The sequence below is a fragment of the Cavia porcellus genome, unplaced genomic scaffold (assembly GCF_034190915.1).
Source record: "Cavia porcellus strain 051 isolate PalLab524CR breed Dunkin Hartley unplaced genomic scaffold, mCavPor4.1 scaffold_28, whole genome shotgun sequence".
Taxonomy (NCBI): Eukaryota; Metazoa; Chordata; class Mammalia; order Rodentia; family Caviidae; genus Cavia; species Cavia porcellus.
Genome location: NW_026947511.1, coordinates 44,757,873 through 44,778,357, shown reverse-complemented (window position 1 = coordinate 44,778,357; position 20,485 = coordinate 44,757,873). Strand labels below are relative to the sequence as shown.

The 20,485-nt window shown below is 55.6% G+C and overlaps 1 protein-coding gene across 1 annotated transcript in view; it reads right to left on the bottom strand.

Annotated features, from left to right (window-relative positions):
- Positions 1 to 1,926: 1,926 nt before the first annotated feature.
- Glp1r (glucagon like peptide 1 receptor) overlaps positions 1,927 to 20,485 on the bottom strand; it is a 30,292-nt gene continuing 11,733 nt past the window's right edge. The window contains exons 4-13 of the mRNA XM_063238975.1: positions 18,022 to 18,140; positions 17,593 to 17,699; positions 14,631 to 14,784; positions 13,885 to 14,044; positions 9,452 to 9,512; positions 8,813 to 8,882; positions 8,615 to 8,703; positions 8,152 to 8,290; positions 7,343 to 7,384; positions 1,927 to 2,695 (exon numbers count right to left, since the gene is read on the bottom strand). Of these exons, the coding sequence (XP_063095045.1) occupies positions 2,528 to 2,695; positions 7,343 to 7,384; positions 8,152 to 8,290; positions 8,615 to 8,703; positions 8,813 to 8,882; positions 9,452 to 9,512; positions 13,885 to 14,044; positions 14,631 to 14,784; positions 17,593 to 17,699; positions 18,022 to 18,140 (1,109 nt within the window). The 3' untranslated portion in view covers positions 1,927 to 2,527. The remainder of the gene's footprint in view (positions 2,696 to 7,342; positions 7,385 to 8,151; positions 8,291 to 8,614; positions 8,704 to 8,812; positions 8,883 to 9,451; positions 9,513 to 13,884; positions 14,045 to 14,630; positions 14,785 to 17,592; positions 17,700 to 18,021; positions 18,141 to 20,485) is intronic.

Genomic DNA, 20,485 nt, shown 5'->3' with positions numbered 1-20,485 from the left:
ATTGTCAAGATCTTTCCTGCCCAGTGTGAGGTGCATGGAGGTGTTTGAAATCATTCCCTCAATCCAGAAAGCTGTCGTAAAAAGAGAAGGCAACTTTGCAATATGATTTGTGCAGCTCTGTGATTTAGAAGCTCAAAGACAACAACAGCCAGCAGTTGAATGACAGGGTCGGCGCCCTTACCCAGCTCGTGGCGCTGGCCAGGGTGCTGAAGCCGGCTGGCATTCACAGCACCCCCGGACCTTGCTGGCTGCACAGTTTAAACAAAGCCAGTGCCTACACCCTGCTGGTCAGCAACTGTACCCCAGGGCAAGAGTTCTCAACAAGCGCCAGGCTTAGCCTCGAAGTGTGAGGATGTAAACAGCCAGCAGAATTTTAAAGTACATTACATTCGATAGTTCCCAGACCTGTTAGAGCTATATTTAGTGTAGGCAAGTTCTGGAATAGCTCGGAGGGAGTGCGGCGCCATCCACATGAATATTAATAGCACAAGGTCTTGGAACAAGGAAAAGATGTCTTCACTTCGGTATCTAGAATCTATCTGTGAAAGAAAGACTTCATCGGGCTCAAAAGTCTTGGGGTGCAGGAGGGTGAGGGGCTTCCTGAAACCAGGAATCAACAACTTCATTTGAGAAAAACACTTCATTGATAGTTTAGATCTAATTGTCTGAGTTCCTAGGTGCTAAGATTCTCCCACGATCTCTCCCAGCAACAATGTCTTTCAGGCAGATCACATTGGTCTCTTTCTTTGCTGCTATGTCATGCATTAATGATTTTCAGAATTAGTTTATCTGATACTGAAATACCTGCACCAGAGCCGAATCCCCCAGGAACCCCAGCACGGGCACCTCAGGGGATCCTCCCTGGCTTCGAGGGGGAAGAAAACCTCTCAGCCTCCCCGCCCTGTCATCGCAGTCCAGGAGGTCAGTCCTCTGCATGGTTCCCTTCTTAGCCCCAGGTGCCACTTCCCCAATAATGGAGACACAACACTTGACTGCAGCTCGGTGTGAGACATTTTCTGCTTGGTGTGTTTTATGTCCCATTCTTATTTCCCCAGCCACCATCACTTTTCTGAGGGCATAGAGAACGTGTCTGGTATAAGCTTTGGGGGGGGGGTGCCCCCACTTTAAAAGGAGATGGGGAATTAACACACAAGGGAATCTGTCCTCTCCCTTCACTCTCCGGGACTTCGTTCCTACTCTGGAAGCTTCCATTGCCCCTGTATGCTCATCACCTGCCTCCCCAGGATGGCTGTCTGCCTCAGTCTGGGTCTCTGCAGTGCTGCTAGGAGTCTGCTTTCTCTCCATGCCTGGGGGCGCAACAGATTTTTCTTCCCCATCCAGCCTTTCTCCTGCTCATTGCTTATCGGTCGAGGCTGGAGGCAGCGTGAACGTGAATTAGCTCAAAATTCGGGTGAGTCAAATTCATCACCTCCCCCGGACATAATCACAGCACACACTTTAGCTCCATTTCCATCAGGCAGAAGACAGAATCGCACGTTTGGACACATGGACCACTCACAGCAATCAAGAGAAGTGCTCCCAAAGGCAGGGACTTCAAAGCAGGGGGAGCCCTCTGCGATGGTAATCATGGGGCTTGTTGGCTCCCCTTGGAGTCTCTTCTTGGTCACATCCCCTAAATTTAGAGGGTGTACCCAACTCCCATTCAAGCAAAAGAATCTGGTCGCATCAGAAAGCATCTCCACAAGGGTTCTCTTGGTCCTCGGGATTTCCACAGTGGCAGGTCACAGACATCCACAGTGGGGACATTCTTTAAGTGTCACACCAGAGGATCTTTGAACATCTTTTTAAGGACGAAATTGGGCTATGGTGCTTGACAGGAGCCCTGGTTCCCACATGTGGCAGAGGCAGGCACAAAAGCAACTGCGACCCCAGGGAGAAGTGGGAATCAGCAAAGGGAACCTCCAGTGCTTCCTCAGGGTTTATTCGAGTCACCTTCCATAGCCACTTCCAGAAATAGCCACGGCTGGTGGCCCAAAGCCCTCAAGGGGGATTGGTGGTGAGATGAAGGAGAAGACGAGAGAAATGGGCAGCTCAGACACACGTGGAGCTCCCCTTAATGAGGTGGTGGCCCCCAGTGGGACACATCACCGAGCTGCTTGGCTGAGGTCAGGGCTGCCTCTCTGAGGACCTCCTCCCCCATCGGCCCCAACCTCACTAACCAGCCATTGACCTTGTGTTGGAGCCTGGGGGTGATTTGCTGCTCCATCTGGGGGAACCCCAAGGGCCTTGTGGCTTAACAGGAAGAACTCCTCCTCATTTTAGCAGCGATCTTTTTTTCCTCTCCTCCTGCCACAGTGATCAAATTAGCAGGCTGCTTCTCCTTGGAGAAAATGTGTCCATGGCCCCAAGAGGCACTGCCCATTTGCCTGGCTGATGGGTTTGGGGAGGGAAAGCAGAGATGTCTGTGTGCATGCGTCCCTTCCTTCCCCTGTCCCCAGGAGGGTCACTCCCACCTCGGGCGGCCACCCGGCCAGCAGCCAGGACCACGGAAGGGCAGTGCTGGGTCTCAGCTGCAGGAGGCCTGGCAGGTGGCGGCATACATGCTGCTGCTCACTGTGGCTCCGCTGCTCAGGCTGCTGGTGGGGCACTTGAGGGGCTTCATGCTGCTGTCCCTCTGGATGCGCAGATGCTCCAGCTGCCAGCGCTCCCAGCTCTTCCGAAACTCCATCTGGACCTTCCGAGGGAAGAGGAGGGGGCAACAGGAGCCATCATGCAAACCAACTGCTCACAAAATGGCCCCATTATTACATTAGTGGAGAAGAGAAAAAAATCCACTATGTTATATTATGAGACATGAGTCAAGGCCTTCGGGCACCTAAATTAATATGCCAATAAAATTGTTTATCGTTGTCTCCTGTTATCTGCCTCTCCTCAGAAGAGAGATGGGTTTGATGAACTAATTGGTCCTTTCCATCTTTAAAGTCTGTGGTGCAGCTAAGTACCTTTTACAATCCATCACAGCATCAGAGAAGGAGAGCGAGGGAGAGATGCAGGAGACAGGATGGGAGACCAAGGAATCTGACTTGAGCACGCGCTCTCTGATCGCAGCATGGACCACTGCAGGGGACAGGGCACCCCTATTCCTCATGGTGCCTGCTACAGACCCTCTAGACCCCGGCGCTTCTGTTCAGCCCCTCACAAGGAAGGAGTGAAGGAAGCTAGAGTTCTGGGACATGCTGTGGTCCAGGCCCATTTGGGGGTACAGGGAGGTGCAGCAAGCTCAGGGGAGCTCAGTGAGGCTCCCGAGCCACCTCACTCCAGGTCTGAGACCCAAGAGAATCCGCCCGGACCAGGCTATCGCCTCCCTCAGGAGAAGCCTCTTCCAGCCGGCTGAGGCTTGGGGCAGAAAAACACAAAGGCAGAGCTTGAGGGCTGTGGCCCCTGGGCATGGCCTGGGACTGTGGTTCCCAGAGAGAGGGGTCTCTGCTGCTCTCTGGGTGTTATTCCTGTAAATTTGCCCTCCAGAGCTCCTGTGCTGTCCTTTGATGACCCTGCCCGCAACCTCCATGCGCAGGAGTGTCTGGGGCCCAGGCTTCTCTAAGCCCAAGCACTAGGAGGGCCGACTGTCAGCAGCTGTGAGTGAGGAGCTCTCTGCCAATCCCCCTACCAGCCCCTGTGCCAGCCACCTCCCCTCCTCCTCCTTTGCCATCCATCTAGCTTAGCCTAGAAGGATGCCTGGCGTGGCTGCATGCCATCCCTTAAAAGAACTTTTTCTGGGCTGGGGATTTAGCTCAACGGCATAAGTACCTGCCTTGCAAGCAGGCAGTCGTGAGTTCGATCCCCAGTACCGATAAAAAGGAAAAAGACAAAAAATAAATAAATAAATAAATAAATAACATTTTCTGTGCTGAGTATGTCTGAGATCGCCCAGAGCCAGCCTGCCAGGGAGGCCTGGTATCCCAGGCCACACCACGGAGCCCAGGCCTGTGGAGCGGGAGGGAAGGAGGCCTAGCAGGTACCCTCTATGGCACTCTGCTCTTTGCCAGCTCCCCGGCTGGCCAGGCATGTGTGCAGCCAGGCCGACAGCTGTGATGGGCACCTGAGGTTCACAGTGGCTCCCTCTGTGCAGCTACAGGGAGGCCAATCTTGTCTCAGAGCCACCCACTGGAGAGAGGAGACAGAAAGATGGTAAATCAAAGGACCCTGCAGGTGCCACTTCAGAGACTGCAGTGGGCGCGAGACCCCACAGGATGTCAAATGACGAGTGTCCCTCCCCCACCCCAACTGCCTCAGCACTTGTGAATCTCCATGGCGGCCCCATAATCATGACTGTCCTCAAGGCCCACCACCTACGTGCCCCCATCTTCCACAGATTATCTCAGTCCCTGTCCTCGCTAAGCCTGAGAAGTAGCTGCTGTCACCATTTCCTGCACAAAGGAGAAGAAGGGAGGCATCTCCCGGTGTCTCAGGCAGGATTTGAACCTGGAGCCAGCTTTGCTCTCATGCCCGGCCTCCTGCCTACAGCAGCCTCGAGGTCCTGCTGGCCCCTGGCTGTGTCTCCCCTCTGTTCATCGCACCTCGAGGCCAGGACCACACCCTCCTCTCAGCATCCCGCTCCCTGCACGAGGCCCAGCACCCAGCAGGTGCTCACTGTGTGTGCAGCAGGTGAATAAATCAACGGGTATCTAACATCAAGTCTGTCCCTCAGCTAAGCAAATGAAATAAAGACAACAGCCTGGCCCTGGAGTCTCGGCCCAGCACCTCCTCCCTGCCCTCGGAGCTCTGTGGTCCTGAGCACCCTGTCTGGCAGGCGCCACGCTGCCCCGGGGTTGGGGTGAGCTGACAGAGCTCCTTTAGCTCCATTTATACTTGGAGAGAAACAAGAGACACAGAGTGACCCTGCTGGGGCGACACAGTGTGGGAGTACAGAGCCACCTCTCTCTAGCTGTGAGACCCAAGCTCCAGCAAAGCCACCCCCTGACCCCACATCACTTCCCTGTCCTGACCCCTGGCCACCAGCTGCTGATGCAGGCTTCAACAGTCACAGGGCACCGAGCTCAGGCTATCTTTTCTCCTTGGGTCACAAGTATCTGGCACTGCCATGGCAACCCTGGGTTTGGAGAACAGCTCTGTGGGCAGAGGCCTCAGCTCAGGGGCCTTGTGAGTCTGTGGTGGCCCAGGGACAGTAATGCTTCTGTCCCAGTGCCTGGAGGAGAGGGAGAAGGTCTCTGGGGCTGGGTGAAAGACACAGGGCAGTGGGCCGAAACGAGGCTGGCTCTCCTGGTCTCTCAGCAGCGTCTCCTGGACCTCCTGGCAGGAGCCTGGAGAGACTGAGGGCCAGACAAGTGGGGCTACAGCCAGGCCTGGCCAGCGAGGCACAGCTCAGGTTCTTTGCCAAGATCAGAGCAGGAAGGTGTGGTCAGCTGTGGAAGCTGAGTCAGCTGTGGATGGTGGGTGAGGAGGGAGGTAACCAGGCTTTCAAGGGTGGAGCCAGGAGCCCAGGGGAGACCCTGCAATGTGGCGGGGAGGCCAGGCCCTAGTGAACGCAGTCCTTTAGGGACACAGGTGGGAAAGGTAGGCAACAGCATTGGGTTTGTGAAGGTGATAAGACGGCAGTAGACAGCCTCAGTCTCTCCTCCCGAGCTCTGTTCCTCATTGCCAAGTGGGGGATACAGGCAGGCCACCCCATCTCGTCCCATCCGCTACCAGTCTGCAGTATAAAACAGCAGTGCCCAGGGCCCACCCCTCGGCCTCCCTCTGGCTGAGGACACACTGCCTTCCTGCCCTCTTAGGGCTCTGCAGGCCGCTGCTGAGCTCCTGGAAGCCAGCTTGGGGGCAGCTGGGATGGCCCCAGGGGCAGGGCAGCGCCCCCTCCCCTTCCAGCTGCCCGGCTTCCTGTTCTCTGCAGTGTCCTCTGAAATGTCCTAGCCGCAGTGTCTGGGGTGGTTGTGACAGGAACGCGTCCCGAGCACCCTGCAGGCCGAGATCCATGATCGCTCATGCCAAGCAGCCGCCTGGAGGAGCGGGCAGGTCTTCGGCACCTGGCTACGAAGAGACCGAGACCGCGTGCTCGCCGTTCCCACCGTGCTCAGGCTTCACCTGACTCCACTCTCATGGGAACAGGAAGGATCTGAGGTTCCCCAGATCTGTGGAACCGGCCTCAAGTCACAGATCATCGAGCAATGGGACACGGGCCAGAGCCATGGACTGAGCCTTTTCTGCCGAGCCTTTCCTTGCACCTTTTCCGCTACCTTGCAGTTTGTTCTTTGAGCCACAGCTCACAGCTCTGAAACACAGAGCGCCTCACCCGCTGCTCTTTCTATGTCCCTCGCGCCTGCAATGTAAGACAACTCTGTTCTCATGTACTGACTCTAAGATCCCTGAGGCCTCAGGGATATAGATGCCACACTGAGGACCAGTGTCCCTGGGATCCCAGAGTCCTGGCCTCCCCGAGGCAAACCCTCATGGCCTGATTGCATTTAACAAAGTCCTCGGTTTCCCCCCGGGCCACTTCCTGTTGAGGTTGTCTCTCTGGGGGATTCCGAGGGGACCCTGCTGCTGCCCCATGACTATTTGGGAAGGACCTGGGGAAAAACACTATGCCATTTGTGACATCCGGTTTGATGGCTTGGGGTGCTCCTGCTCTGCTCTGGCACAGACCTGGTGCCTTGGAGGGAGAGGCCTTTCCAGGTGGCCACAGACACCCTCCTCCTAGGAGCTGATCCTCTCCAAGAGGGGGCAGAGGGCTTTGTGGGGTGAGCAAGAACAGCCTTCTCCCACCCAGCACCCAGAAGCCACGGTGGAATCCACCCCCTTTTCCCCAGTGGACCAGGGCTCTCGCCTGTGTACACAAAGAACTCAGTATTTTCTTCTTTAAACCAAAACCAAGCTGACCCTGGATCTGCCACTCCTCCTGGGCCCAGCTTGAGGCAGCTTTCCTATATTCTCTGGCCTTCAGTGTTTTCAGGTGCAAAAACTGAGCTTAATGAAATTTAGCAGTGTTTTCTTTTTTGGAGGGGGGAGGGGTATGGCCATTAAATGACATGGTTATTACTAAAGCCCCAAGTCTGCGATGTGGTGCTGTGTGTGTGTTGGACACTGTGCAGTAGACACCACTGCCACCCAGGAACCCTAAACGCGAGGCTGGGTCTTCCATGATGCTATGCCTGCATGTGTGTGTGTGTGCATGTGTGTGGAAGAGAGACAGACAGACAGACAGCATCACAGGACCTGCACAGAACCCTCAAGGGTATATTCAGGCAAGAAGCCAGCCCAACTGCAGCGCCTCAGTGGGGTATGCAGGGGGGTCCCCAGGGCCCAACTCCTGCCAGCCAGGGCCAGCAGCCCAGCAGTGTCCCCACCACCCCGCCGCACACCTCACCTCATTGTTGACAAAGCAGTACAAGACGGCCACCATCAGCCCCTGCAAATGACAGGCAGGTGAGAGGGAGAAGTGTGCTGGGGCTCTCACCCCATACCCCTCTTCAAACCGGGCAGCCCAGGCAGAGCCAGGCACAGGCAGGGTTCCCTCCCACGTCCTGGAGGAACAAGGAGGCCCTTGCAGGTGCTGCACAAGCCCTACAGACATCTGTCTGTCTTGTGCCCAGGAGCCTGGACTCAAGGAAAGACGCCGCCCTAGAGTGTGGGGCCTGTCCCCAGTCGGCCATCTGCTGCCTCGGTCCGGTGCTCCCAAGCCACGCGGCATCTGTGGGATGTGTCCACGTGGACGTGCTCTCACACAGAGGTCCCCCTAGTGTCTATATTTTCATACCCCAGCTTTGGAACTTCGTGACTCAACTTTGTTTTAACATCTCTGCGCCCCACTTTCCTCCTCTGTAAAGTGGGGGATCTGCCAGCTTCTGTGACGATGAAATGCATCTGTGTGTCTAAGGCGCCTGGCCGGCTGCTTGCCACACAGCGGACAGCAGCTGTGATGCAGGCCGAGTCCCTGAGTGCATCCCAGAAGGCTTCTTGTCCCTTGGGCCTACAGAGAAGCCTTGCCAGCTGTCAGCACCCCTGGAGATGCCCAGACACCTGGTGGCTCTGCTCCACCATGCAGCTTTGGGCACGGGTCACTCCCTCAGGCTGCAACCCACCCACCTCTTCCATCTGCGCAATGCAGGTGCAGGCAGGTGTTTCCCCTCCCTCGCTCTGGGGCTGCCCAAGCAAATGCCCCCAGCCACGAGTCACCTGGAAGGAGGTGAAGGAGAGCTCTGTGAACAGCTTGATGAAGCGCAGGGTCCCCCGGGCATGTTCATCCATCACGAAGGCAAAGATGACCTCGTGGGTCCCCAGTAGGGGGATGAGCGTCAGTGTAGACTTGGCCAGTCTGGGAGTCAGGGAGAAATGTTCAGGGTTGTTCTGGACCTCATGCTGGATCCTCTCCCAGCTCTGTGCCTTCCCCATTCCGGCCAGGACCTGCATCTGGGTGGACACCCCTCCACTCCAAATACCCTTGGATAGGCTTCCTGGAGGGCAGGAAACAGGTCAAGACCTCTCAGAAGCTCAGGGGCTGCCCAAGGACAGGGCAAGGTCCTACGCCACACATCGGTAGGTTAGAGGGTCACATAAGGCTCCAAATTAAGCATCCAGCATCTCTCTGGACAGGAGGGAAGGGCTGAGGGCTCCAGCAGAGCCAGCTCAGTGAGGTCACCTGCACTTGATATCTGTCTTGCACATGAGATTGGCCTTCAGTTTGGACACCACGATACAGATGACCCGGACAAAGATGAGGAAGTTCACCTGCGGAGCACACGGGTGGTGGCTGGGGACCCTCATCCGCTTCCCCGGCCCTTTCCCTGGCCCCAGCCCAGGTGCACCACAAGTCCTACCTGCACACATCATTACTCACCCCAATAGCAAAAAGAATGGGCAGTCGGATGATGAGCCAGTAGTTCATGTTAGAGTTCCTGGTCCAGCATCTGGGGAGGGACAGAGACACCACGGAGACAGATGGGACTCCTGGGGCGGGCACAGAGGCCCAATACCCCAGCCACGCAGAATACCATATGCACGACCAAGGTGCTACCCAATAACCAGGCCCATGGAGCCACGCAAGAGCTCTACAGGTACACACACACACACACACACACACACACATGCATGCACATGGGCACACACACATGCAAGTGCACACACAAGTTCCCACATATAGAGAGCTACACACTGCCCCCAATCAACCTTCCATGGACCTATGAGCATAGTCACGCGTATATCTAGCATCATACACGAAACAAGTGAGATAGCTCCTTCCCCAACATTTCAGAAAAGCCTGCAGGACAAAGCCCTGTGCCCCAGGGACCCAGCACCAGCACCAGCATCTCACCCTGGGGAAGGGGTGGGGTGGGGTCTTGAGTCCACACATTAAGCTCCTGGTCCCTTGCTTTATCCTCCCAAAGGTAGGAGCCTCCAGGCCCCAGGGTCCAAGCATCCCGTGGACCTTTAAGGATGGTGACCTTGGTGACACAGGCCCTTACAGCAGGACACTCACCCCTCGTCCTCATAGAGGTACTTGACAATGCCCCAGGGGATAACAAACAGCAGGGGAACACCTAGGAGGAGAGAGGGAAAGAGGGGAGAGGGGCTGGCAGGACAGAGCCCCCCACGCACGCCCAGGGCCCTCACACCTCCAGCCAGTCTCCTTGCCAGGCACCGAACTATTCCTAGGCTGGTCTGGGTGCATGGGAGATGGGAGGTGGCAGCCACGCGTCCACCTCCCTCAGCCACCAAACTCCTCAGGTGTGGTCTCTCGGCCCATGCACCTGCTGCCCGCTTGGCTGGAAGCCTGAGCGAGAGCCAGGAGCCCTCTCCTTCTCCCTGGCAGGACAACTCACCACCCACAGAGGGGCAACAAGACGTCCCACCTGGCTGCATGCAGTGGCTTAGATAAGTGTCCCCCAAAGGCTTGGTCTCCAGAGTGGTGTCAGCGGGAGGTGATGGCATTGAAGGAGGTGGGGCCTTAGGTCACTGGGGACTTGTCCCCAAACAGGATTTTGGGACCCTATCCCCCTCCACCCATCCAGTCTCCCTCTTGCTTCCTGGCCATAAGGTGAACAGAGTGCTCAGCCATAGGCAGCCTACATTTCCACCCTGTACCCCTACAAAAGGCCCAAGGCAATGAGTCTCACTAACCCTGGACTGGAAACTCCAGAATGTGGGCTGACAACCTTTCTCTCTTCCTCAGGTAACTACCTAGGGTATTTCATTATAGCAATAGGAAGGTGACTAACACCGGGGCTGGCTAGTGTGGTGGGCAGCCTCTTTGAGGGCCCACATCCATCCCTACAGCATGGTGTTCACGGCTTTGTGGCCCACAATGCATAGCGTTGGTTTGTGTCTCTAATCATCTATGGTGGAAGTAATGGTAATGGTCATCTCTGGGATCAGGTTATAATACAACTTGCAACTTGTCCTGGCTCATCATTTGCTTTGGGGGAACCCAATTGTCACCTCATGGGGGTCAGAGAGGCTCCTGCGGGAAGAAATGGAGGCTTCTTGCCAACAGCCTGGTGGGGGAGCTTGGGGTTGATTCTCCACCTCAGTTAATCTTGACAGGCAGCAACCTGGCCAACATCTTCTCCAGTCTAAATCAGGGATCCCGAGCTTGGGTGCCCAGCTATGCTGAACCCCGATTCCTGAACATAAACCTGTGATATTGTAGTCATCTGCTGCTTTAGACAGCTGTGGAGCCACTTGTTACACAGCAACAGAAACCTAACACAACTGCTTTCCAGTTCTCTGAGGGTCAAGCCGAGGCCCCGCTCACCCTGAGAGCTCGGTCTGGGTTGGTGACTTTAAACCTGGGCTGTTCATCTTCCTGGGACAGGGGAGGAGATGGATCAGGAGCTCAGACGGGCACAGGTGGAACTGGACTCCAGGGCTGCGACTCCATACTCTGACCAATTACCCTTGACGGTTGGGCACCGGCTTTCTCCTTGCCTGTCTCTACCGATGCTTCGCTTTGAGTTGGATCCACTGGTCTGACACAGGGAAGGGTGTGCATAGGGAGATGTGGACACTGATGTGAGTCCACAGGGGAGTGGGGTCCCTGCACGTGCGTGGGTGGCTTGGTGGGTCTCATCCTCTTCGGGCCTTTCCTAGCCCCGCAGGGCCTCCAGGACTCATGGACGTCCACCCCCCAGCAGCTACAGCACAGCTCCTGGACTTGGTGATGGGGGGGAGCAGCATTGCGGCACACAGCCGGCCAGCGGGCTCCATCAGATCCCCCCACTCTTTTGACAGTCCTGGGCCTTCACACTGAGTCACAGCCTCAGCCCTTTCGTAAACTTTTGAGACAGAGCCTCACTAAGTCACTAAGCTGCTCAGGCTAGGCTGGAGCTTGTCATCCTCCTGCCTCAGCTTCCCAGAGTGCTGCAGCTACAGGCGTGTACCACCACACCCACCTGGCCCACTTATTTTACCCAAAGCAGGTAATTTATTTTTTATACAAAGGGACAGGGCTGGGGGTGTAGCTCAGCAGCATGGTGCCTGTTTGGCAAGTGTGAGGACCTGAATTCAACTCCCAGTAAAATTAAATTTAAGGAATAGAGTGGTCTTTAGATGCCCAGGTGTGGATCCTGCCACAGAGACAGTGCTCAGCAGGATTCGATGAACAGATAAGTCAATATACATTGAGGGAGGAGCCTTAATATATCACTGAATCCCCCAGGCAAGAACGTGCCAACTCTTCGAGCCACACACACGCACTGAAACTCCTTCTTTGCGGTATTAGAGGTTGGACCTAGGACCTTGCTCTGAGCTCCATCCCTAGCCCTTTTATTTATTTTTTAAACTTTGAGTCAGGGTCTCACTAAATTTCCCAGATGGCCTTGAACTTGTGATCCTCCTGCCTCAGCCTCCTGAGTAGGTGGGATTACAGACCAGTCCCTCACTGACCTTTCTCTTTGATCTCTGCCCCACAGCAAGGAGGCACTCAGGCATGCTGCCGCCGGGCCTGGTGAGCTGCACCCATCCCCCACCCATCCCCAGCACGGAGCCTTTTTCAGGAGCCCGAGCTCAGCCCTGCCACATGCAATGTGCTCCCTGCTGGCTGCCTCTTTCTCCTATTTAGAGAAGCAAAACGGGTTGGCAAAGAAAAGCTCAAATGAAGACACACGGAGGGGAGACGTGCTCGTGTCCCTTCCTGTGAGTTTCTGGGGCCACCCAGCTGTTCACAGACTGCAGGAGAAGCTGACTTGGTTTTTAAGGGCTCCCCAAATGACGCCAGAGTCTTAATTTTAATTCTTCTGCTTGTATGTGACCTAAAAGTTCTTCCCGAGCGTCCCCCCTTGCTCCAGAGCCCTGAGTCCGCCTGTGAGGGCATCACGTTATCACTCTTGGTCCCCCTGTCTCTTCTGCTCTCCCCACCCCGATTCCTCAAGAAGAAGATGCTGGAGGTGAGGAAGTGCTCCCGAGCCGGTGCTTCGCAGGCCGAGCCCCGAGCATGGGGGTGAGGTGGCAGGTAAAGTGCGGGTGACCCTCGCCATCTTTCACTCAGAGACCTCCAGGGCACCGAGTGTCCTCAACTCCAGCCAACCGCCCCGCTCCCCTGCATACTCCACACTGTCTCTTTGATTGGTCCTGCCCTCGGGTTGCCATGGTGATAGGCCCTAACAGCACTGATGCTATTTTCCTAGAATGGTCAGATGCAATCATCCATCTCAGGATGGCCTGAGTGCCCCTTGATGGCCCGCTCCTCCCTGTGTCCACCCCCAGGGAGCTGCTGGCCTCTCAGCTGCCCCTGCCTGGTTGACTGCCTGGCTGGCTCCAGAAGCCCGGAAGGGGCGGTGGGTCCTGGGGAGGGGAGACGAGCTGGCATCTGTGGGCCAAAGCCAGGCCCACTTGTCTCCTGCCCAGAGGCTGAGCCTGCTTGATGGCACCCACAGGGGATGGACAGGCTGAGTCCTAAGGATGATAAAAGGATGCCCAGGGCCTGGGAGTCAGGAGCTCCTCAAAGCTCCTGCCTTTGAGGCCCTGTCCCTCTCTGGGTCCTGCACTCAAGACATGGGCCACACTGAGACCTCTGCAGAGGGTCCAGAGTGTCACACAGGGCAGGGTAGGGAGGCTGAGGCACTTCCGGAAGGGTGAACTGGTGGCCACATGGGAGGATGCTTCTACCACCTTCCTGGACCAAGAGGAGCCTTCCAAGAGCCAGAGGCGAGAGGGGAGGAAGTTTCTGGAAGCCAGAGTAGCCCGAAGTAGATGAAGAAATGAGGGGTGTGAATGAGAGCGGCAAGCAGGGAGGGGGCTATGGTGCAGGGAATGGGACCGCAGCTCCCCTGGCAGACCAGGGAGGACGGGACTCTGTCTCAGGTGGGTGCCTGCAGTCCCTCCAGCCAGGGCTGTGCCATCCGCTCTCCTGGCAGTGCCAGGCTCCCGGCCCTGCTCCCCATCACAGTCCCATGTGGTGAGAGGCAGAAGCACAACCAGAAATGTTCCAGCAAAAAAACAGACACGATGGTTCTTGGCAAACTTTTTTGGCTAGAACATTTCCAGCTGGGCTCCGGGCACATCCGCGGTCCACCCCTCGCTTCCTTGGCTGCCTCTGGTCACCCTGCCCCGCCTGGCTCTCTGCATGCTCCTTTCTGTCATCGTGCTGCCTGCCTGGGTCTCCACCCTGGCCGCCCTCTCCTGCTCCTCCTCACCGAGGTCTAAGACTCGCTCACCATTTCCCTCAGGACTCCAGGGCCGCGGGTGGGGTGCGGCGCTCTAGCTCCATAAGACTTTGGGAGCAGGGATTTAAGGACAGCACTGTGACTCCACCGCTGGGTGTGGCCGTGATATCGGTGGGATTAGGGCAGATGGGGGTGGAGGTCCCATCACAGGAGAAGAGGCGGTTACAGCAGGCCTGGCCCAGCGGTGTGCGCTGAGTCCCAAGTCAGGCAGGGGTCACGGCCTCCCTCCCCCTCGGCCCGGTGGCCTTACCCCAGCCTATGCTCAGGTAGAGTCTGAAGGCGCGCTGCTCCGAGAAGACAGGGAAGGCCAGCAGGGTGTGGAGGTACACACCCTCCACCAGCAGCCAGTAGTAATTGGCCGCCACGCAGTACTGCATGAGCAGGAACACCAGCCTGCAGCCCAGGGAATCCTGCGGGGAAGTGTGCAAAGCGTCCGTGGGGACAGCAGCCCTGCCTGCAGCGCCCTGCCACCCATCCCTGTCCTGTCTCAGCCACTGTCTTTGCAAGGTTCATTCAGGGTCAGGGAGCTTATGTCTCATGTCCAGGGCCGGTGCTAAATGACTCTGTCTGCCTTAGTTCCCTGGGGGACAGAAAGGACCTTCATGCTACCCCCACACAGTGAGAAAATCAGCCACAGAGACAGTGACCCGCCCGAAAGTACACAGCTAGGAAGCCGCAGGGCTGGGGTTCGAGCTTAGGTCGGTCTCCACAGTCCGTTCCCTCATGTTCGGCTGAGAACTCCCCATGGAAAGGTCTTCTCCCTTAGCCTGGGCCCCCAGGAGATAGCCTGCCACCCACATCAGGCTGCAAGAGAATCCCCAAGTAGACTGCCAACCTCATCAGACCAGAAGGTCCCTAAGCTGGGCGGATTCCCCATCAGACCAGGGAATGCAGGGCTCCTGAGCACCAGGCCCGGTGGCGCTGTCTTTCCTTGCTGTGGAGCGGCAGGAGCAGCCTTCCCAGCCCTCCCGATCGATCACACCTCACACCGCCCACCTGGTAGGAGAGCAGCCCATCCCACTGGTGCTGCTGGGCAGCCGTGCTGTACATCCACTTGAGGGCGGCGTCCTTGATGAAGACCGACAGGGCTCGCAGGATGAAGGATGCAAAGAGGTTCAGGTGGATGTAGTTCCGGGTGCAGTGCAGGTGCCTGAGGGAAAACGTGGGCCCCTTTCCCTGGCAACGGCAGCCACACTTCTGCGCTACCCCTTCCCCACCCGTCGGGCATGTCTCCAACGCGGGGGGCTGTGCTCAGTTCCTCCTTCCTCTGTGGGGGTCCACCTTCCCCATAACCTCGGAGATCCTGGGCCAGCTCAAGTCCTGCCTCTCCAAGAAGCCTCCAGTGGGGCAGTCACCCCCTCCGTGCTCTCCCTTTGGCACGGCACTCTTTTTTATGGTCTCGCATAGCCAAAGAGATGGGTGTGTGAGGATCAGTTTCCCCAACGGGACTTTGCTTCTTCTTGACGGGGACCCACAAGTTAACGACTGTCCTGTTCACAGAGGCAGATCAGGGCTGGAACGGGCAGGAGTTCAGATGCTCATATCCTTTTGTGTAAAAAGGCACAGCAAATTAGAAATACAAAGGTAGTTTTCAACCTGATAAAAGCTCCGGACCCTACCAGAAGGGCTTGTGACTCCTTAAAACCAGGAACACAGTTAGGAACTATGCTGTTGTCAGCTCCATTCAACAGACACTACAGATCCTGGTCGCTGTACAGCAAAGGGGTCAAAGAGGACAAGACTTAGCAAATCTAACAAGAAAACGGGCAAGATCATTATGGAGATTATAAAGCCTGCTTAAAATCCGTAAAGAAAAATTAAGGGACGATGCATAGAAACAGCGCATGTATGGACAGAGGGACCCGCTCTCTTGCAGGAGTTTATTAGTTCCCCCAACATTAACTAATAAATTCAACACAGCTGCAATAAAAGCACCCGCATTTTTGTCGAGGGACTTTAAAAGCTTTTAAAGAACAGCTAAAGGCCAAGAGAAATCCAGATACTCTCAACAACACAAAAGAGGCTCAGGCTGTAAGACAAGGAAAATTCCCAGTAGGTCTTTATGAGATAAGACACCACGCTTTTGGGTCAGGGACGGAAAGGCCAATGGAAAGGGAACCAGTGACAGGAAGCAACTCATAGATACACGGGGCCTTGGTGCACAGGGGAGGAACTGAGAGAGAGAGGTTAGGTCATCACCAAACACTATTGTGGTAATCAATCATATGTACACATGGAAAAAGGAAATTAAGAAATTAAATCCCCCATGTTCAGCATACACAAAAATCATGGTGAAAAATTACGGTGGATCAGAGACCCATAAGAAAAAGAGCAAACCTCTCCAACTTTTTAGTAGAAAATAGATGTGATTATGTTTATGGCCCCCCAGATAAAGAAAGGTTTCTTGAAGATGAGCATAAAGAAATATAGTCTTTGGGAAAAATAATTTTTAATCAATTGATAAAGTTAATTTTTTATCAATGGACAACGCAGACTGATAAACTGAGCAACTTCACTGTATTAAAATGCAGATCTTCTGTGCATAGAAGGCACCAAAGAGTGAGTGAAAAAATACACTACAGATTCAAAGAAGGTACATCCTGGCTTAGTATCCAGAATAATGAAGGCCTAAAATACGCAGGAAGAAGCCAAATATACCAACTAAAAACTAAGCAAAGGACATGAGCAAGTTTTCAGAATATGAAAATAGCTTCTTATCGCTAGTCATCTGGTAAAGGAGTAAAGGAGAACTTCTCACACTTCAGATTAGCAACACAATTCTGAACTGTTAAGCACGGATGGGAATGCTGAGCTGAGGGGCCTCTCTTCCTGCTTGAGAGAGGGCAAGTGAAACGTTCCCTTCGGAGAGCAACTCACCACCACAGGTAACAGGCAAAGCAGGTGGCGTTTGCTGGGCAATCTACCCCCAGTTACATGGCCCCCTGCACCCCACAGGGTGTCATGCGTAAGAATGACTTTTGGAACAGAGTTTGTCATTCCGAAAGAAAGAAAAAAAGGGGACACTCCAAGTATCCACCAACATGACTACAGACAAACCAGTAGTGTGACAATAACGGAATTCGAGGCGACAGTTAAAATTAACGCAACAGAAACCCTGCCTCGGTGGGCATGAGTCCACTGAGATGCTGGGCCACAAGATAATCACAGATGGGTATGTACAAGGCACTGTTAAAGGCACACGAGACCTCGCTGTATGCTTCTACAGAGGCTTACAAAGATGGTACAGGAGTACGGAAAGGGAAGGGATTACAAAGGTCAACTGAGGGGTTTGGCTCTGGTGGTGGGCAGGGAAGGGACCTGCTTGGACAGGGTCCCTAAGTCACTGTACTCTGAATCCTGGACTAATTCATCACAGAAGAGGAGGCTATTCACCCAGTAAATGTGTGTACTGAGCGCTGACTGTATGGCTGTCCTGGGCCACATTCCTTGAGGACAAGAAGAAGGGTGCCACTGCCCCTGCTGCTTGGTGTCCTGAGGTCCCCACCCTCAGAATTCCTCCTGCCCTGGAACCCCACTGTCTCGGTACAGCCCAGAAGAAGAGGGAGAAAGCTGTCCCCAGCTCCGACTCAGGAAGAAGGATCTCATTTAGATTTGACCTCAGGAAGAACTTTTCCACCGAGGCTAGTGAGTGCCAAAGACAGCAGGATCCCTAAGCACAGAATCTTTTCTAAAAATCATAATGACTTTTTGATCGGTTAAGTCGCATTTGCTCACTGAAGAGGGTCCCCAGAGTTTCCACCCACTGGAAAGCAGGCTGGGGGGGGTGTCCTTTTTTGCAGTCAGATAGATGCACCTAGGCACATAGCAGAGATCCTGCTGGGGACAGAGCACGGGGCCATCCTCAATCTCCTGAGCTTTGGAAAGGACCTGCTGTGCTGTCCTGTTGGTTTGGAGAGCGAGTGGGAAGCAGTCCCCACCCAGCTGCAGCCCCCCTTACCTGAAGCTGAGCAGGATGGCAGAGGCGATGACCAGGGCGGAGAAGGACAGCGCGTAGCCCACTGTGTAGATGATGTAGAGAGACAGGAGCTGCTCCTCTGGGGAGCTCTGTGTGCACACAGGGACACGAGTGTGCTATGTGGTGCACCTCGAGGCCCTCTTCCCCACTCTTCTTTCCTGGGCCCCAGGGACAGAGGTGGGGCCTCAAATCAGACCCCCTGGGGATTCTGGAACTAAGAAAGATATTGATCTGTGGAGATGGTGCTGGGCTCCTGGGGTCCAGTTTAATGCCAGAGCAGTGAACGTGCACCCAACAGCACGGTGTGTAAACCCAGAGGCAGAGGCTGGACGAGATGCCCACAGATGGACCCCATGACATGGAGACCCCCCCACTGCCCTTTCTGGGACTCAGAACCCCTGCTCAGCTCACTTTCTCCCCGCGCTTGGACTCCTCGCACTCCGACAGGTCCCTCCACGGCAGGCTGGAGTTGTCCCTGTGCAGCCAGAGGCCCTCTGGGGTGCAGAACCTGTACACATGGCCCTGCAGCACTGGGTGGGAAGATGGGCAGCTGAGTCTCAGCCCAGGGTGGGCAGCAGGCCCTGGGCTGGAGCCCCCAGCCCTCCCCAGCCTCGCTGTCCCAGCACTGGCACTTCTGAGTTAGTGACACGCCTGACGCCTCTACACGCACCATTCCCCAACACACGTACACACACACGAACACAAGCACACACCATGATGGTCCAGGCCTGGGACGGGGCATCACCAAGATGAGGACCACTAGACTCCTCCTCCTTAGCACTTGGGCGTGCAGTTAGAGGAATCTACATCTCTGAGATGAGGTCACTTTGGTCCAGATTCAGCCTCACTCACATCACACTACTGCCCAGAGCCGGGCTGGGCAGCAGCGGCCCTGCCAGGTCCAGTCACTCTCCACGATTCCTGAGTCTCCACATTCAGCCCCCATCTCCCTCTCACACTCCTTGGGGTGAAGAGACCCTAAGACCAAAGCCGGTACTGCAGAGCTGAGAGGGGATGAATCAGTTCCAATTTGGGGAGCCCCAGTCTGAGGGAGTCGCCGGAGAGAGAGAGGCGATCCAGTGATCCTTCTGGAATGAAGGCTCTCAAAGAAAAATCAGAAAAGTCCTCAGAAAGGGGGTGGTGCAAACACAGCCCCAGAAGAGCTGGCAGTGGGACACCACCTGTGACCACTGTCACCCCACCTGGACGCCCAGCTGCTGGGGCAGTCTCCCTCCATCCCTCCTACCCGCCTACCCAGGGAGATGGGTGGCTTTGTGGCCCCAGGTTCACGGGAGGCCAGGACAGTGCTTTCTAGGAGGAGGGGCCTCATTCCTTACCTCCCCAGGACATAAGTCAGGCACCAAGGCCAGGGTACAGGGGACAAAAGGGTGAGGGGAGGTGGGCTGGCACAGGGACTCAAGGAGGGAAGCTGCAGCCCCAAAACACATTTTAAAAGGATTTTAAAGACCAGCTTCCTGTACTGTGACAGGAAAGGAGAATGGAGAAGCCACCAGAGGCCCTGGGTGACAGAGACTGGTCAGTGTCCCGATGGGCGAATTAGCAGTGAGGAGAGGTTCATGGCCTTGTGTTTTGTGGGGAGCACTGACAGCCCCCAATCGGGCCCCCAGGGGCACCCTTTTAGGCCAGGGGCTCCATTACACAGATCCCCAGCCTGGTGAGGTGGCAGGGAGACCTTTACAGTGGGGCCCGTCATGCAACAGGACCTTGTCCTCCCCGCCACCCAGCAGGGCAGCCTCCCAGCTCTTCCTGTCCTCGTTCACCCTCCTTTCATGAACAAGCCCTGAACAAGAGAAAGGCATCATCTGGGCACACGGCAGGCAGATTAGCTCAAAGCATTACTTCCTCTGGACAAACCTGCCTTTTAAGACTTCACCCAGAAGAGAAACAAAAACCTAAAAAGCTAATGGCAGAACTTCCAGTGGGGACCAGCTGTGGGCTGAGCACTTGGTTACTAACAAAATCAGGCCCATAGGAAGACAAAGAGGGACAGGCAAGCTTCTGATTTTAGCAACCTGAAGGGAGCGTCTCAGGCCCCAGGACACTTCTCTTATCTGTGGCATGGATGCTGGACATTCTCTCCTGGGGTCAAGGTTTTTGCTGGGCAGCAAGATCAGTCGATGGTTGCAGATACGGAGACCTGGGCCGACTCCATGAAACTGGCGTCAGAGCCTGGCCTGGCAGCCCAGCTGGAGGGCAGGAAGGGAAGAGAATTCGGGGAGGCCAGGGCGCCCCGGGAAGGGAAACAGTGGCCCACAGCGGTGTGGCTTCCCACAGCTAGCACACAGGCACAGCAGGCACGCTGCCATGGCAGGGCCTCTCCCTACCTGTCCCACACACACCTGCTTTGCAGGCTGGGCTGGCACAGAATCTGTTCCTCCACATCTGTGGTTTGCACATCAGAACCACATTATGAGCTCGGTGCTGTTGATCCCATTTTACAGATGAAGCAAGAATCTCTAAGAAGCCACACAACTTGCCCAAGATCACCAGCTAGGAATAGCATGGTGAAGACTCTCCCCCTACCTCTTGGGCCCCGGAGGCCAGGTTAGCAGCCAAACTTGTTGCTAAGTCAACAGTGACCATGTGCCATTTCTCCTCCGCCTTTCCTCGGAGCTTGGATTTCCCACCATGCAGCCCTTCCCAGGAGGTTCCCCTTGCCAGTGTAGCCGCTGGCAGCTGGCACTGCCCCGGGGCCTCTGCTCAGAGCCAGCTGGGGAGGTGGGTACAGACATGCACATTCCTGGCACAGAGTCAGGAGATCGCTGTGTGCCCGAGAAGTCCAGCCAGCCTGCTGTCAGTTCCCCTTCATTAGCATCCAATATTAAAAGCCAGGGCTGTTCCCGGTGGAGTCCGT